The sequence below is a fragment of the Arachis stenosperma genome, chromosome 4 (genome assembly GCF_014773155.1).
Source record: "Arachis stenosperma cultivar V10309 chromosome 4, arast.V10309.gnm1.PFL2, whole genome shotgun sequence".
In the NCBI taxonomy this organism is placed as follows: Eukaryota; Viridiplantae; Streptophyta; class Magnoliopsida; order Fabales; family Fabaceae; genus Arachis; species Arachis stenosperma.
The window spans coordinates 110,632,277-110,650,392 of NC_080380.1; the positions used below are offsets into that span (position 1 = coordinate 110,632,277).

At 33.3% G+C, this 18,116-nt stretch overlaps 2 protein-coding genes across 3 annotated transcripts; one reads left to right on the forward strand and one right to left on the reverse strand.

Annotated features, from left to right (window-relative positions):
* Positions 1-8,643: 8,643 nt before the first annotated feature.
* Positions 8,644-12,584, forward strand: LOC130974058 (probable sugar phosphate/phosphate translocator At5g05820). 2 transcript variants are annotated; one of them, XM_057898801.1, is made up of 5 exons: positions 8,751-8,843; positions 8,962-9,201; positions 10,686-10,789; positions 11,148-11,376; positions 12,086-12,582. In XM_057898801.1, the coding sequence occupies exons 2-5, from the start codon at positions 9,124-9,126 to the stop codon at positions 12,230-12,232; spliced, it is 558 nt and encodes a 185-aa protein (XP_057754784.1). In that variant the 5' UTR covers positions 8,751-8,843; positions 8,962-9,123; the 3' UTR covers positions 12,233-12,582. The 2 variants fall into 2 exon arrangements, with proteins under 2 accessions (XP_057754783.1, XP_057754784.1); XM_057898800.1 differs by having other exon boundaries at positions 8,644-9,201; positions 12,086-12,584.
* Positions 12,007-16,176, reverse strand: LOC130974057 (serine hydroxymethyltransferase 3, chloroplastic-like). Its single transcript, XM_057898799.1, has 13 exons — positions 16,056-16,176; positions 15,360-15,616; positions 15,069-15,264; positions 14,793-14,967; positions 14,591-14,708; positions 14,395-14,507; positions 14,172-14,294; positions 13,918-14,022; positions 13,700-13,786; positions 13,506-13,613; positions 13,227-13,299; positions 12,866-13,144; positions 12,007-12,228 (listed from the first exon to the last, which is right to left on the reverse strand). Exons 2-12 carry the CDS (start codon positions 15,574-15,576, stop codon positions 12,870-12,872), a joined length of 1,590 nt encoding a protein of 529 aa, XP_057754782.1. The 5' UTR covers positions 15,577-15,616; positions 16,056-16,176; the 3' UTR covers positions 12,007-12,228; positions 12,866-12,869.
* Positions 16,177-18,116: the final 1,940 nt, after the last annotated feature.

Consider the following 18,116-nt stretch of genomic DNA (forward strand, 5'->3'; position numbering starts at 1 on the left):
AAATTAATATTTGTGATGACTAAACATTATTAATTACAAAATTATTAATTTGATTTTCATCTAACATATGTTAATAATTTTGTGATACAGATTTACTATTGGGCCGAAAAATAAAAGAAATATTGCAAGCTCAAAAGTAAAATTTGCATTCAGCCTTGATTAATATTTTCTATATTATATTGCTGAAGCAATTTGTGATTATTTGGGCTGAAATAAAAAAGAGATATCCCAAGCCCAATAAAATCAATATTCAGCCTTATGTAATTCTTGTTATATGTTTGTTGGCTGAAAGGTTTTATCAATTGGGCCAGTTTTACTTTTATTACTAAACCCAATTTGTTCCTCATGCATGATCCGAATCCACTAAGCTAAGAAAGCAAAGTTCCATTACTTCCAACGGATCTCTTTTTTATTCATGTGATGGAACTCAAAATTTTATTGAGAGGAGTTAATACATGCATGGGAACTATGAGAGAGAAAGTGTCATTGATTTGATTGATGGCATAATGAGACACGCTAATCTGCAAGGGAAGTAAAAGCAATCCCATTTCAATTAATTTGATTCATTTAATTGCTTTCACCTCTAGCTCTTTCTTCTCTCTCATCTCTTTCTTCTCTTCGGTCATTTCAACAGAAATTATATAAGTCATGGAAGCTACATTGAGCTACCGAAAAGAAGGAAAGGCACGCATCAAGACCATCATGATGATGGCAAGAAAATATAAAAAATGTAGTGGCTGAGATTCTTATCACTTATGGCAAGATATAGTGATGAGATCTTAGCTTCTCCATACCAAAAATGGTTGAAGAAGATTTCGGCTAGCAAGGTGAAGATCCTTGAAGGGATGGCTTGTCTCTGATTTTGCTCAACCACCACAGGAAGTAGCTAGGGTGGCTACGTGATGGAAGAGGCAGAGATCAGAGTAGATGAAGCCATCATCATCATAAAGCATCAAGGGCCAGAAGTTCATCTTGGAGAGCAAGCCAAGAATGGAGTGCTCGGATTGATGAAAAGTGATGATGACTAAGAAAGAACTAGAGGTATTTGCATGTTGAGTTTTGCATGGGTTACCTCTTCTTTCTCTCTCTCTGGCCGAACCGGTTATGTATGAAGGAAAAAGAAGTTAAGCTTGGTTTTTGTTTCAACTGTGGAGGCTTCCCCCTTCTATAAAAAGGGTGAACAGTCACGGTTTGATTCAAGGAGTTAGAAGTAAGTAGTGAGAGTGTAAGGCACAGAATTCTCATAGCTACCTAAGCTTACAGATTTTCTTCTCCTTCAATGTATTCTGTTTTGTATTTTTCTGTTTAATTTTATCATGTCTTGAGTCTCATGGAAAACGACAAACAGCGAGGTTTGTATGAAAAAGCCATAGAGCATAAAAAGGCAGAGAGTGCAAAATTAAAAGAAAAATCCATAGATGTCCTTAGAGTTCCTTTGTACATCTGTGTTGTGTTTCATGATTCTGTGGGAATCCCCTTGTAAGTTGGGTTAGCACTTTACAGTCTGTAATCAAGAAGATTATAGTAAAATTCCATCATTGTTATGATGGAGACTTGGATGTAGGCTGCACTGCACTTAGCAGCTGAATCAGGATATATCTGGGTATAATTTTCTCTCTCGTCTACTCCATTTCTATTTCTACTGCACAGGAGATAAAACTAAAAATATCTCGTGTCAAGTGACGAGACAAAAAGAAAAGTCTCGTGACTAGAGACGAGACAAAAATCAAAAAGTCTCCTCAAAAACCAGCAAGTGTAATCAAGCAAAAAGGGGGCTAAGATTTAACCTTCCTTCTCTTAGCCATTGAAAACCATCAATAATAAAAAATTTTAATATCTTATTTAATTTAAATTTTTTAATTTTAACGTCCTAAAAGTTAAATAACTTATAAAATTTTTATATTTATTTTTAAATATTTTTTATTTTTAATTTTTAAATTATTTTATCAAATCTATAATTAATTGAATTCATCCCTATAATAAGGAATCAATTTAATTGAATAATCTTGAAGCATTTATATAGTTACTTTTATGGTCAATAAATCTGATATTTTTCAAGACTCAAAAAATTATTGATAAGGAGATGTATGATGAATTACGAAAATTTTTCTCAGGTACATAATTTTTATATTCTTCTATTTTGTTTATTAATTATTCTTATAATTTGATATTTAAAAAAGAAAAAAATAAAAATTTATTTCTTCTGTTTTTTTTTATTATTTATAGGAAAATGAAAGCCTCTTTAGATTTAGATCCATATTTTAGCCTATCATTTAAAAAAGATGAAAACAAATATAAATATTTATGAAATTTAAATAAAAATGATTTTTTAAATAACTAATATGTATTTTAGTTTATATATAATCTTTTTGAATCAGGATAATATTATTATCATTATTTGTTAAACTATGTTTTTTCTGATTTTATATATATATATATATATATACTTCTTTATTGTGTGTTTTTATAATTTAACATTTTAAAAATTTTTTATAATAATTTTAATTTTAACAAAATATAATATAAATAAAACCACGTTAATATTAAAATAATAAAAAAATACTTATTTAATAAATTTTAAAAATGAATAATATATGAAAAAAATAAAAATATTTTTTTAAAAAACAATAGAAAAGCGGTCGTACCTGTTCAGCCGCTAGTTAAAAATAAATTAACTGATATATATATTTGTAATTGACTCTCTAAATTTTTTTTATATAAATACATAATAAATAATTTTAATAACTAATTTTAATGTACAAACAATATTTTTTTAGTTATAATACGTTGTCAGCAATAGCCTATAACAACTAATAAGAACTAGTACTGAATTTTCTCTGATCATGAGGTTGGAACGTTTATTGTGTTACAAACATGTCAACGTATAATTTAATCTCTGGTATGCTAAAATGAACAATAATACCTAAAATAGTAACATTCCCATGATTGAAGATAACATCCTAACTCTCTCCGAAACGTGCACCAAATGCTTGAAGCTTGATGTTCATTTCCAAAGCTCTGAAAATGAATTTGGACCCACAAAAAATGTTCCTCCGAATATGGGTTTGAGTTCTAAGAATAAGTGATTAGAAAGTGTCATATAATATAGATTATGTTGTAAAATAACTAAATAAATAAGGAAGAAGTAACAAATATAAAATATGGAAATATAATTAAATAATTCAAATAGTAATATTCACTAGAATTAGTATATCAATATAGTAGATATAATTAATTATAATAAAGTATAAGAGGGAGAATAGTATGAAAGAGAGAAGCATATTATAAAAGAAGAGAGAGAAATGCTTTATTGCTTGTGTTTTCATTCAGAGGCTTAAGCCTCTATTTATAATGAAACATTTTCAAACTACATTTAATAGAGTCATCCTTTAGTAAATAGAATTTCATTGGAAATGGGCATCCACATCAGAACTTATCACAACACTCCCCCTTGGATGCCCATTTAGGATTATTGCCTCATTAAAACCTTACTAAAGGAAAACCCTGTGGGAAAAACCTCAGTGAAGGAAAAAGAGTACAATATCCTTTGTGATGGGGACTGCCTCATTAAAAACCTTGTCAAGAAAAACTCAATGGGAAAAAAACCTGACCAAGGAAAAAAGAGTACAGTCTCCCCCTCTTGCCGACATTATTTTATATCTCGAAATCGGCGCATCCCAATCTGATGTACCAATCTTTCAAAAGAAGATTTTGGGAGTGACTTTGTGAATAAATCTGCCAGATTTATCACTTGAGCGGATCTTTGAAGTATCCGCCTTTAAGCTGAGCAATGCATGCTGTATTATCTTCAAACAAGACAGTTGGAGCTATCTTATGATCAATCAATCCACATGACGACAGAATATATTGAATCAGGCTCCTTAGCCAAAAACACTCGCAACTAGCTTCATGAATCGCTAGTATTTCAGCATGATTAGAAGAAGGTTGCTGCTATCGTCTCCATGATATAGCTGTTCCACCATATGTAAATAGGTATCTTGTTTGAGATCTCCCTTTATGTGGATCAGACAAGTATCCAGCATCTGCATAGCCAACTAGTTGTGACTTGGATCCATAGAGATAAAACAATCTCATATCAACCGTTCCATGAAGATATCGAAAATTTGTTTGATTCCACTCCAATGTCTTCTGGTTGGAGGGAACTATACCTTGCTAGTAATTCACCGCGAATGATATGTCAGTCGCGTATTAGTTAGCAAGATACATTAGCGCTCCAATGGCACTAAGATATGGTACTTCAGGACCAAGGATATCTTCATTTTCTTCTTTAGGACGGAATTGATCCTTTTTCACATCCAAAGATCTTACGATCATTGGTGTACTTATGGATGTGACTTATCCATATAAAATCTTTTCAAGATCTTTCTGTGTATGTTGTTTGATGAATAAAGATCCCACCTTTTATATGTTCGATCTGCAGTCCGAGACAAAACTTAGTCTTTCCAAGATCTTTCATCTCAAACTCTTCTTTTAGAGTTTTTTATAATTGTTGGAATCTCTTCAGGAGTCCCAATGATATTTAAATCATCAACGTACACAGTAATTATATGACCCAGATGTAGTTTTCTTTATGAAAACACATGGGCAGATATCATCATTCTTGAAACAGTTTTTGGCCAGATACTCAGTAAGACGATTATACCACATTCGTCCAGATTGCTTTAGACCATATAAAGATCTTTGCAATTTGACTGAGTATAACCCTTGCGAATATTCACTGGATGGTTTAGATATCTTTAGTCTTTTAGGGACTTTCATATAGATATCCCGATCTAATGAGCCGTACAAATAGGCTGTTACCACATCCATTAAATGCTTATGCAGTTTATGATATGCAGATAAGCTGACCAAATAACGCAAAGTTATCGCATCCACAGGGGAATACGTTTCTCATAATCTATACCGGGCCTTTGTGAAAACCTTGTGCCACAAGTCGGGCTTGTAGCGCACGACTTCATTTTTCTCATTTCGTTTTTCTCACAAATACCCATTTGTATCAACAGGTTTTACATCTTCAGGTGTACGGACTACAGGTCCAAAGACTTCACGTTTTGCAAGTGAGTTCTAATTCAGCCTTCATGGCTTCTTTCCATTTGGCCAATCATTCCTTTGTCGACATTCTTCGACTGATCTTGGCTCAAGATCCTTACTTTCATGCATGATATCTGATGCCACATATATGCAATATTCATTGACAATTGTCTTATTTCGGTCCATTTCTCTCCTGTAAAGACATAATTTATCGAGATCTGCAGGTGTCTTTACTATCTTTTTCAACAGGAATATTTACCTCTTTTCTCTTCGAGGATTTTTATCTTTGGAACCGACAGGCCTGCCACGCTTCTGGCGTGTATTTGCTTCAGTGGCAATTTGTCCTACTGGGACATCAATTCGAATTGGGCATTTTCCGCCCTGCCACGCTTCTGGCGTGAATTTGCTTCAGTGGCTACTTGTCCTGTGAATTTGCTTCAGTGGCTACTTGTCCTACGGGACATCAATTCGAATTGGGGCATTTTCCGCTGGTATATAAGATTTGGTTATCCTCTTTGTATCGGAAAATGCATCAGGCAATTCATTTGCTATTCTTTGCAAATGTATAATCTTTTGAACTTCTAATTCACATTGCCCTGATCGATCTAAATGCATCAACGATGATGCATTCCAATTAAGTTTTCAGGAAGCTTATTCTCCCCCTAATGTTGAAATTTTGATTCATCAAAAATGACAATCCGCAAACCGGGCTTTAAACACAATCACCAGTTTGTATCTCAAGATACCTCACTATAGGGATAATCATACCAACATATATCCCCAATTTTCTTTGGGGTCCCATTTTGGTACGATTAGGTGGTGCAATGGGAACATATACACACCCAAATATTCTTAAATGGGAAACATTTGGCTGCTGGCCAAAAGCTAATTAATAGGAGAGAATTGATGATAGCTCGTTGGCCTCAAACGAATGCGGCATGTAAAATCCAGCATTATCAAGACGAATTGCTTTAATTGGATTTCTGGAAATTGTGCTTTTAATCGAATAATTTGAGCCAATAATCTCGCAAACGCCAGGTTGCAGAAGATAATAAGCACACATGTGACCATCTCGAAGATGCGTCTATTAGGACCATAAAATATTTAAAAGATCCACTGGTGGATGAATAGGTCACATATATCACCTTGAATCCTTCTAGGAATCAGGAGACTCAAATCCAATCTTAGGTGATGGCCTTAAAATTAACTTTCCCTGAGAACATGCGCACACAAAATTCACTAGTTTTAAGAATCTTCTGGTTCTTTAGTGAATGTCCATGAAATTTTCAATAATTCTCCTCATCATGGTTGTTCCCGAATGACCTAATCGGTCGTGCCAAGTTATGAACTCATTTGAGCTAGTAAACTTCTGGTTTACAATGGCATGTGATTCAATTGCACTAATCTTGGTATAATACAACCCAGATGAAAGTGAGGGTAATTTTTCTAATATAACTTTCTTATTTGAATCATGAGTTGTGATACATAAATACTCATGATTTCCCTCATTCATAGTCTCAATATGATATCCATTTCGGCGAATATCTTTAAAACTCACAAGTTTCTTCGAGACTTGGTAGATAACAGTGCATTATTATTATAAATTTGTTCCTCCAAGAAACAAAATTATAGCTCTTCCGGAGCCTTCTATCACATTGCCCGAGCCAATAATAGTATTAACATATTCTCTTTTGGCACAAGATGGGTAAAATATATATTACTTTTAAGAATAGTGAACTTGCACTATTTGCAAGACAAATATCTTCAGGATATGTCCTTTCCATTTTTCTTCAAAAACAAATGATAATAATATAAATGAGTAGAAGTACATGCACAGTAAAATTATCACATGAATACTTAACAAACACATACACATATCAAATTATTTCATCATTGATCAAATAGCCAATATTCCTTCAAATCCTCAAAGAAATTAGATACATCATAATGAGTGGTGGAATTTTCATCATTTGAAACAAAAATTTGTTTCCTTTTCTTTGTCAATCCTTTTTCATTGATGCTTGATAAAGATCAACTAGGTGCCTTGGGTACGACAGGTACGTGACCAATGGCGCTTTCCACCACAATGGAAGATTAATCCTCAATTGATATACTTGCCCATTATTTCTTTCTTTATCCCATTTCTGGTGAGATCTTTTCTTGTGACATAATTCATTTCCTTCCATAATTTTTCTGTCATCAAAATCTTGTCATTTACCTCTTCTGGGGTATAATTTGCCGTATTTACTTCAGGAAATGGGGCGGCGCCAACTGAACGCGCTTCATGATTTATCAAAAGTAACTCATTGTTGCATTCAGCAACAAGAAAAGAAATTAATTCAGAAATACTTTTTAATTTCTTTTCTCAATATTGCTGCTGCAGGAGCACATTCGAGACATGGAAGGTCGATAAAATTTTCTCTAACATATCGGGCTTGAGGAAGTATCACATGACTGTACCTTTTTTCAAAGTCTTTTCACAGATCTGCAAGATCTTTTAATGTGGGATATCATTTTTAATCATACTTCAAGATGACGACAAAGGAAAATATGGCTTTATCTTTATCCTTCTGGGATATATTATTTTCAGCCTCAATGGTATCTTCAAGATCCATTAAATCAAGATGGATTTCAGCATCTAATATCCATGGTAAATAATTATTTCTAAATATATCAAGAGCATTATATTCAAGATGAAAGATTCGACATAATAAAATTTGTTACCTGGAGTCTTCCTAAAATTTTGTTAGAGCTTCGTGCTGATAACGTTTGTAAAATAACTAAATAATAAGGAAGTAACAAATATAAATATGGAAATATAATTAATAATTCAATAGTAATATTCACTAGAATTAGTATATCAATATAGTAGATATAATTAATTATAATAAAGTATAAGAGGGAGAATAGTATGAAAGAGAAAAGCATATTATAAAAGAAGAGAGAGAAATGCTTTATTGCTTGTGTTTTCATTCAGAGGCTTAAGCCTCTATTTATAATGAAACATTTTCAAACTACATTTAATAGAGTCATCCTTTGGTAAATAGAATTTCATTGGAAATGGGCATCACATCAGAACTTATCACAACAGATTATATGATTTTACCAAAAAAAAAAACACAGATTATATGAGATGTATATAATATAATGGAGAATGTTTGTTGATCAATGCTTTTAGTAAAAAAAAAAAAGGTGAAAAATTAGTTAGTGTAAATAATACATAAGCAAAGTAAAAATAACCCATTAAAAAAAGTAAAAAATAAGAAAAAAAAATATTGGTCACAAAACATTTCTCTAATATAAAATACATAAAATTATTACTTTAAACTTTTGAATCAATATAACGGCAAATCACATTTACTCTATTAGTTTAAGTTAGTCCAAATTAAGGTCTAATAATCTCTTAATAAATGTGAAAAGTTAGAACTGTAACCAGAAGTATAAAGATACACCTCAAACAAATTGGTGGGGTATGTGTCCCTTCTCAGCTTTTTTTTTTTTTTTTTTTTTTTGAGATGAAATATAGCTTCATATGCAATCACTTCTCCCTCTCTTTTAAGTTTTTTTCTTAACTTATAATCATACATTACACCATCAGTTAGAAAACCTTCCACCTTGAGAATTTCTCAGCCAAGAAAACAAAAAAAAGGTATCAATTTGCTTAAAACCCATTTGTTAAGACCCAGATTCTTGTTGTTATCATATTATATTATGAAGGCAATTCCGTGGCCAACCATAGGGGTGGTGATTTCTTGGTACAGTTCCAACATTGGTGTTCTCCTTCTGAACAAGTACTTGCTAAGCAACTATGGTTTCAAGTACCCTGTTTTCCTCACCATGTGTCACATGATGATGTGTTCTCTTCTCAGCTTCATTGCCATTTCAATAATGCAAGTTGTCCCTTTGCAGAACATACAATCAAGGAGACAGTTTGCCAAGATTTGTTTCCTTAGCCTTGTTTTCTGCTTCTCTGTCGTCTGTGGAAACATATCGCTTAACTACATTCCAGTGTCCTTTAACCAGGCCATCGGCGCCACCACGCCGTTCTTCACTGCCGTTTTCGCCTATTTCATGACCAGCAAAAGAGAGGCTTGGGTTACATATTGTACCCTGTTGCCTGTTGTTGGAGGAGTCATCATAGCTACTGGGGTAAATTTATTTACTGACTAAATATCCAAATTAGTTCTTTAGAAATTTTAAATCAAACATTTTAACTTTTAATAAATTTTTATTACTTTAGAGGCTCTGGAGATGGATTGGTTCCTTTATAAAGAGGATTAATAGTATTTATTGAGGATCTAGCTGCTTTATAATAAAATTTATTAGAAGCTTATTTGTCAATATGCATATTCAACATTTAATTCTCAGTGATAAAAGGACCATACTGTCTAACTTAAAGACTTCCAAAGTAATAAATTTTTATTGGAGATCAAAAAGTCTAATATGAAATTCGTTGGGGGAGAAATTTGGGTATATACTCCTATATCTGCCATAAATTGCATGTGTTTTTAGCTTTTATGTGGTGTTTTTACTGTTGAGAATCCAAGGGAAGTAGATAACAATTGATGATGCCTAATCATAAATTGATGAAATAATTGAAGTTTAGAGAAAAATATGTAAATATCTGCATGCATGAACAATGGTTGAAATTGTTTCCATCTTTGTTTCAACCTTTCATAATACAGCAGCTAATTTGTGCATTAGTGACTGAAAACCTATGCTTATGGTTATGGGAAGCTGATAGAGATAATAACTTCAACAAAAACATGCAGTAGGACAAGTTTCTTGTATGGATACATGTCTATCCTAGCAAGAGATTCTTGATTGTGGAGTCGGAAAAAACTAATACATCTCTTAATTTCCTCTTCCTTCACTTAAGCATGTCAATTAAATAGAAATCATATTTAATCCTCTAATTCATTTCCCTTAACTCCCAAACAAGTGATCCAATATGTAGATTCTTCATTATTAACTCATCTTATGGTGAGAAATTAATTCCAACATAATTTTATATTGCTAGGTAAGATAGATCAGTCAATATGTTTCTTTAGCTAGGAAAGTAGTATTCCAATTAAAAAGTTTTGATAAGCCATTACTAGGGAAAAGACAAGATACCCTAAAACTGCAAGAATATTCAGCTTGCTTGATATGTAACAAGTCCATTGCACCAGTTTTCCAGCATCAACAGCTTTAAAGTTCTCCTCATTATTTCAGTCTTAACTTTTTTATTATTTTTATGGTTATGAACTCAGCCTTTTCAAACAATTGCTTTTATTAATTATATTAGTCCTTATCTATATTTAATTGTTCAAAATTTGTGCTCGTTTTAATTTTTTCATTTGATCATTCACATTTTAAATTGTGTTTTAGTTTAGTCTTCTATTAATATCAATCAGTCACGTTAAGAAAAGTAATATTATGTCACTAATTCATTATGCCAATTGCCATTTCAACTTCATGTTATTAGTTATGTCACTTTGGATAATTACTCTCACTGACACTGACATTGGCACTATAACACATCATCAAATTTGATAGGACCTTATAATAATCAAAGCAATTATCCTCTTTCTCACATGTGATGTAAGCGATGTAACTCTTTTAATATTTTTTTTATTTATTTTGTGATGCAGGGTGAACGAAGTTTCCATCTGTTTGGGTTTTTGATTTGTGTTTCATCAACTGCTGCCAGAGCATTCAAATCGGTGCTTCAATCTATTTTATTGTCCTCAGAGGGGTAATGAGTTTATCTATTTTCTCCTTTACATCGGTGATTGTTTTCATGACTTGAACTCATAATCTTAAAAGTTATACGAAAAATCGGAAATAACTCAACCATTACTCTAAAACTCCACTTCAGATATTAAGATAAAGATAAGCCATAAGAAGTTATATTTCTATCTCTTTCTTACATGACAAACATTTTCTTTGTTTATGATTTGTGTGTTTCAATAACTCTATTTCTATACCAAAACAGCTACTAAGCGTGCATAAAGAACATTTCAGCTCTTATGACACAGCACCCAGGTGGTGTTAACATCCCAAATAGCAACTATCAACCATTTTAATTTTACTACTTCGATGATGGTTTTCAGGGAAAAGTTGAATTCTATGAATCTTCTACTTTACATGGCACCTATAGCAATGTTGGTGTTGTTTCCAGCAACATTACTGATGGAGAAAAATGTGATTGGGACCACAGTGGATCTTGCAAGAAATGATATCAGAATTGTATGGTATCTGCTGTTCAGTTCCTCTCTTGCATATTTTGTGAACTTGACCAATTTTTTGGTCACAAAACATACAAGTGCACTCACCCTTCAGGTATTTCCCAATGCCATGTTTTCCAATCAAATATATTGAGGGGTTTTTTTTTTTTTTTTGGTCATTGGATGAATATAGTAGCTCCTCTAAAGTAAAATAGACTCGATTGAAAAACATGATGAGTGCATTCACCCCTAATTAGATCAGATAACTAGTAAAGTGCACAATAATTATAGCTTACTTAGGAGAAATTATTCTATCCTTTTTAAAAAAAATCACATTTTCTTTAAAGGTTTTCTTTCATTATCACTTGATAAAGAAATATCCTACATTAACTGCCCTTTTCAGTATAGTATTTACAAGGAAAGATATTCTGTATCACTCACCATTATTAAATTTCATGTGCATATCAGCATATGGTGAGATTAAAAGAGTGCATAGAAGAGTGACTTTGATACTTCTTTGCTTTGTGGTCAAATATCAACTCCATAAAGCAATAAATTAATAAACTAAAGACTCATATTACCACACATTGTAACACCCTCACTAATAGAATATCACGCTTCCACTGCACCACTCTGATGGCTCGGTCATTAAAGTAAAGGCTCCTATCATATATAGACGTGCAGGAGGGCATTAGCGCAGTGGAAGCATAATATTCTGTTAGTAAAGGTGTTATACACATGATTTAGGAGATGCATTCAGTTCCTTAAGTCATATGTGGTGTAACCAACTAAATATAAATGTGATTTGCCAAATCTTTTCACAGGTTCTAGGAAATGCAAAGGGGGCAGTTGCAGTGGTTGTCTCAATTCTGATATTCAAGAATCCAATTTCAGTTATAGGAATGATGGGCTATGCACTCACAGTCACGGGAGTCATTCTGTACAGTGAAACCAAGAAGAGGTATAGCTGAAATTTTGAAAAAGAAAAAAAAATTAAACACAATTACCAATCAAACACGTACATAATACACCATACAAGCGAAAGGACCATTGCAGAATATGAACTTTCAGCAATTGTGTTGTGTTAATAGGAAAAGGAAAATTTCACCTATTTCTTTTTCTAATTATTTATTTTAGCATGTATGTACGTGTCCGCAGAGCAAGACTTGGAGGTCATTATACTTCTTACATTTGTTACCTACACGATATTCACAAGAATGTAGCACCAAAAACAATGAATGAATACCCGAATTAGATTCCTACATACTTTCATATTTTGAGAGATGATGTTTCTTTCGTGTTCTTCTATCTAGCAAATTTTAAGCCTTCCAGTTATGTTTCTTTTGGGTCTTGATCTGAATATTTCCTTAGGAGTATATATCAAAATGCACCAAGACCGCAACAAAATAAAATTATAAAACAAAAATGTAGCCAACATCTACAAAAGGATTTTCTTTTCTTTAAGGGATTAAAGGAGGGGACACATTTTGCAAGGAAAGATAAACCTTTTTATAAAACAATTCAGTAGCATATATGAAGCATGTAAGTTATTATACCAAAATTTCTAACCATCTTAGTTTCTATCGCTTATTGAAACAACTAACCTATTTAGACACCAGGGATTGGATACTTAGTAGTAAGATCTTCAACTTTACTACGCAACTTTGAGACTTTGTCTCCTAAAGGAAACCCTGGAGATGTTACGAACTTCAAAAAGTCTTGTAGTTTTGTCCCTGAGACCAGACTCTTGGCTTCGAGACTTATCTGCACACCCTCATGAATCAAGTCTGCTATTAATGTGAATTCTTTCTCCCCAAGTCCTCTTGTCGTCATTGCAGGCGATCCAATGCGAATGCCTCCCGGAACTAGGGCGCTCTTGTCACCTTTTGTGATTAGGCATGTCAATGAAATGTAGCATAATCATCACCAAGAATACATTAGAAAATAATACACTAAGGATCTCACCTGGCACTGAATTCTTGTTGAGGGTTATGGAAGCCATGTCCAGAATCTTCTCTACTCGGGCGCCATCAATACCCTAAAGGATGTAATGCCAATTAATATGATACATAGCCAGAATAAGGAAAGGGTGGTGATTTTTTACATTATGCAATATGATCATGTCTTTTTACATATAAAAGCATGTGAAGCTTTACAATGCAATTTACACTGCAAGTTTGCAAGAAAAAGAGAGAATTAAGAATCAAATCTGACAATTTAAACAAAATGAGAGCAGAGGCTTACAGCTGGCCGCAGATCGACAAGAACCAGGTGGTTATCACTACCACCAGAGACCAGTTTATACCCATGCTCGATTAACCGGTTAGCCAGAGCTCTACAGTTAGACACCACCTGCAAGATGGCAGCCACATGCATGCTTGGTAGTTAGGAAGTAGCTTAATATGCCCAATTCTAACCAACAATGAAAAGACATATACCTGGTTCTGGTAAATTTTAAATTCCTGAGATTGGGCATGCTTCAAGCAAACTGCTAGTCCTCCAATAGTGTGGTTATGAGGACCACCCTATTCAATTGATTCAGCACAATATTAGAATCTCAAACTAACAAAGGTAAAGAAAACATAAATGTCAGACTGCATAGGTGTATACAATCCTCGCATCCTCTCAATAAGCTAGCGGGACATTGCTAATTTACCTGAAGGCCAGGAAAAACGGCATTGTTAATGGCAGACTCTAGATCAACACCATGCACCGGATCTTTCTTGAAGAATATCATTCCACCTCTTGGACCTCTCAAGGACTGGAGGGAAAAATATATAATGGATTAAGTAACCAGTATGTTTCGTAAGTATGACAAAGAAAAATTACATGTTAGATGGATTCGAATAAAACAATAACATTGGTTTTTTAAAAAACAAAAACACAATATGGAAAAGCCTCATGATAGACCTTATGGGTTGTGGTGGTCACAATATCACAAAACTCAAAGGGATTAGCAAGCACAGATGCAGCAACAAGCCCACTTATATGAGCCATATCCATCATAAGAAAAGCGCCTACTTCATCTGCAATCTTCACGAGTATGAGACATAATTAGCTTCTTGCCAATCATGATGTGAGGACATATCATGAGCAAGATAAACTCCAGAAAATAATCAGATAGAAAACATACTTTTCTGAAGTGATGGTAGTCAATGTCTCGAGGATAAGCACTAGCACCAGCAATAATGAGTTTGGGCCGGAAGAGAATAGCAGTTTTCTCCAACATATCATAATCAATAAGACCTTATATGATTCCAAAAAAGGTTAAAATTTTATCAAAGAAATTAGCAACTATATCTGCACTAATTCAATTACAAAAAAAATACCTGTTGACTCATCAAGTCGATAAGGCATAGATTCAAAATAAATTGATGTTCCTGATACACGTCTTTTAGGTGTCATGAATCCATGCGACAAATGTCCCCCATGAGGCAAGTCCAAACCCTAGCAACTTACCGTAGTAAGTTAAGACCATCACAGACCACTATATAGTGTTGGTTAAATTAAAGTAAATGAAAAGTAGTTTACCATTATTCGATCATGCGGTTTGAGAATTGCAGTATATACTGCAAAATTAGCTGGGGAACCAGATAATGGTTGAACATTTACACCCCACTTCTCTCCATCTACATGGAATGCAGCTAGTGCCCTTTCTTGGCATAGGATCTCAAGCTCGTCAATAAACTCATTACCACCATAGTACCTTACAAGTATAACGAGTACCCAATCAGTAAGATTAAAGAAGGAAAAAAGGAACCAAACTTTTAATTTTTAATAATATGAAAAAGTAAATGGTGACTCTACCTTTTACCCGGTAGCCCTTCAGAGTACTTGTTTGTAAGGCATGAACCAACTGCTTCCATCACTGCTCTAGAAGTAAAATTCTCAGAGGCAATAAGCTCTAGACTTTTAAATTGTCGGTCCTTTTCCTTGTCAATAATTTCACGAACCTCGGGATCAGCTTCACTCAAGCCGTAGTCCAAGAACTTGCTTCCATCCCCTGATATTTGCATAGTCGCCATTTAAATACCATATATACATCTGGCTAAGATATTATTGAGAATTCTTTCAATCAAATGGTAGAAGCATAGTTACCTCCGATTTCAGGCACTGAGACAGACAAAGATGATGGAGCCCCTGTGACTAAACTACCTTCAACAGGAGATGCTTTGCATGGTTTTGCATTGTGGAACGTTAGTTGAGGGATAAATCCATTACCGCCATACCCTTTATTTGAAGGGAAAGACAGCCCCTTGGTCCAAACGGGTTGCTGCAGAGAACCCATCATTGCAACTCCAGCAGTTGCCTGCATCCTTATCTTATGATTGAATATATCAGAGCTGCAACCTTACCTACATAGTTCAGAGGTCATTTACAATAACATTAGGAAAAATTTTTACATAGCAAGCTACGGAAGTTAGTTTTCTTGCAAGGGAGCAAGGTTTCGAACAGTCTATCAAACAAACATGTGTTTATTCCAAGGGCACAGTGTTCGAAGTTCAAACTTGATACTAAACCCTTAAAACCCCTATTTTAACACCATAGCATCACAAAGCTTAAATATTTACCATGACTTTCAACAACAATCCTCTGAACACTCCATCAAAATTCAAAACAACATGCACGTGGTATAAGATTTAAAAAAAAAAAAAGAAAAAAGAAGACCCCCCAAAGTTTTAGTTATTATGGAATAACAGGAAAGTTAGTTACTAAAATCTTGGGAAGTTTTAGAGCATTCGTAACTAGTTAGAAATATGAAGTGGAAAGTTACGAGATGAATGGAATTGATACCTGAGAGTTGATTCGAGAGGGAGAGTGGCGGGGTGGATGAGTAAAGTTGGGGACTAGGGGGCGGGTCTTTGCTACTGTCTGAGAGGTCAGAGCAGCGAGTACTCAGTATCACTATCACACGTACATGAGTTAAAATAAATAAAAAAAAAGAAAAAGAAAAAAGAAAGAATAAACAATTAAATAATAGTATAATACCAAAAATTCAAATCACTCACAAAAATAATTCCAAATAATTAAAAAACTTTTTAAAAATTTTTAAAACGGAATAAAAAATAAATATTAAATATATATTTTTAAAAAATTTGAGATATAAAATTTTGACATAATTTTTTATAAATAGTATTAAATTAATAAAAAAATTTATCTTTAAAATTTAATAATTTTATATCAAGGGAATGTTTTAAAAAATTTTATTGTGAATGGCTAAATTTTTTAAAAAAATAAAAAAATTTAGAAATCAAATTTTGTTTCAAATTTTTTTATCTTCTAAATATTTATTCAAATATTGCCATAAAAAATTAGATTAAATGGATAAGTCCGTTTGTTAAATACAAAAATTATTTATCACTTAAAAAATATAATATTTTATATTAGTTATATTTCTCGCATATTCAAATCATTCAGAAAATATTTTGTCGATAATATTTTAGAAACTTTTTTGTCGGTATCTAAATTTTTTAAGTATCGAATTGGTAGTTATCCTCTGAGTTTTAAAATTAAAAGAATTATCATTTTTAAAAATAAATTAAGATAATTTTAAATATTAAAATTAATTTTTTAAGTAGAAAAATTTGGATCAGATTACAATCAAAATCATTTTATGATGTATTTATATGAGTTTTTCGTCATAAATTTTTTTATTAAAAATGTTATATATGTATAAATTGGAAGCGAAAAGATGCAACGATGAAGAAGAGAGACAGAGCACCACGATGTCACAACACTGACAGCAGTGACGATGCTGACTTGCTAAGAACCATGCTACTCTTGTCTGCTGAGAACGACGGCGCTGAGGAGTGAGAACGACACAAGTGCACCACGGCGATGGCAGACAGAACAACAGTGCTCTGAGGTTGAGAACAAACAACGCAAAACGAGACACCGAAAACACACGACATAGAGAGAAAGACTAACAATGACGCTAGGAGAGAGATTGAGGATGACGGTGGCTTCTGGGCTGGATGGCGTCGGCACCAGAGAGGAGTAGAGGTGGTGATTTGGGGGTGGGGTATTTTATTTAGGGTTTTTAAAAAAACCGGTATGCTCTCTTAATGGCTGAATTGGTAGTCCTTAAAAAGCATGGCCATTGACTTCTTTCAGTCACGCTTTTGAAGGGTGACAAGAAAAAACATGGCAAAATCTCTAATCAATTGCAACCTTCGTAAAAGCGTGGCAAGAAAAAGTGTGGACAAATCTCTAATCAATTGCCATCCTCATAAAAGTATGGCCATTGACCCCTTTTGGCCACGCTTTTGAAGCATAGCAAAAAAAGCATGGCCAAATCTCTAATCAATCGCCACCCTCATAAAAGGCGTGGTCATTGACTCCTTTTGGCCACGATTTTGAAGCGTAGCAAAAAAAAAGTATGGCGATAGGCCTTTTTTCTTGTAGTGATATATTTGGTAGAAAAGAATTATTTTCTTCACTAGATGATTCAGTTAAACTATTATTAAAATTTGGTAATATTACAAAGATCCATATTGAAGAAAAAAGGGTGAATACCAATTAGTTTAAAGGATGGTTCTCTGAGTTATATTTTTGATATTTTCTATACTCTTGGACTTGATTACAATTTACTGAGTAGGGGTAGTTATATGAGAAAGGATATAAGATGGTAACTTATCGTGGATATTGCACTGTGTTTGACAACAATAAAAGATTCAGAGATAAAGCAAAGTTTACTTTAAACAGAATATGTTCATTGAAAATTCAACATGTTAATCCCTCTTGCTTGAGTTCTGTGACACTTGATGATAGTTGGCTGTAGCATATGTAGTTTGGAGATTTTTATTTTTCTGTCCTAAATTACATGTTAAAAAAAGGAATTGTTTTTGCTTTACC

Coding starts and splice junctions, on each gene's coding strand:
- LOC130974058 (XM_057898800.1), top strand. CDS start 8,764: ATGAAGGCAATTCCGTGGCCAACCATAGGGGTGGTGATTTCTTGGTAC. Junction 9,202..10,685: donor GAGTCATCATAGCTACTGGG/GTAAATTTATTT, acceptor TTTGTGATGCAG/GGTGAACGAAGTTTCCATCT. Junction 10,790..11,147: donor ATTTTATTGTCCTCAGAGGG/GTAATGAGTTTA, acceptor GATGGTTTTCAG/GGAAAAGTTGAATTCTATGA.
- LOC130974057 (XM_057898799.1), bottom strand. CDS start 15,576: ATGCAGGCAACTGCTGGAGTTGCAATGATGGGTTCTCTGCAGCAACCC. Junction 14,295..14,394: donor ACTACCATCACTTCAGAAAA/GTATGTTTTCTA, acceptor ATACTCGTGAAG/ATTGCAGATGAAGTAGGCGC. Junction 13,145..13,226: donor CAACAAGAATTCAGTGCCAG/GTGAGATCCTTA, acceptor TAATCACAAAAG/GTGACAAGAGCGCCCTAGTT.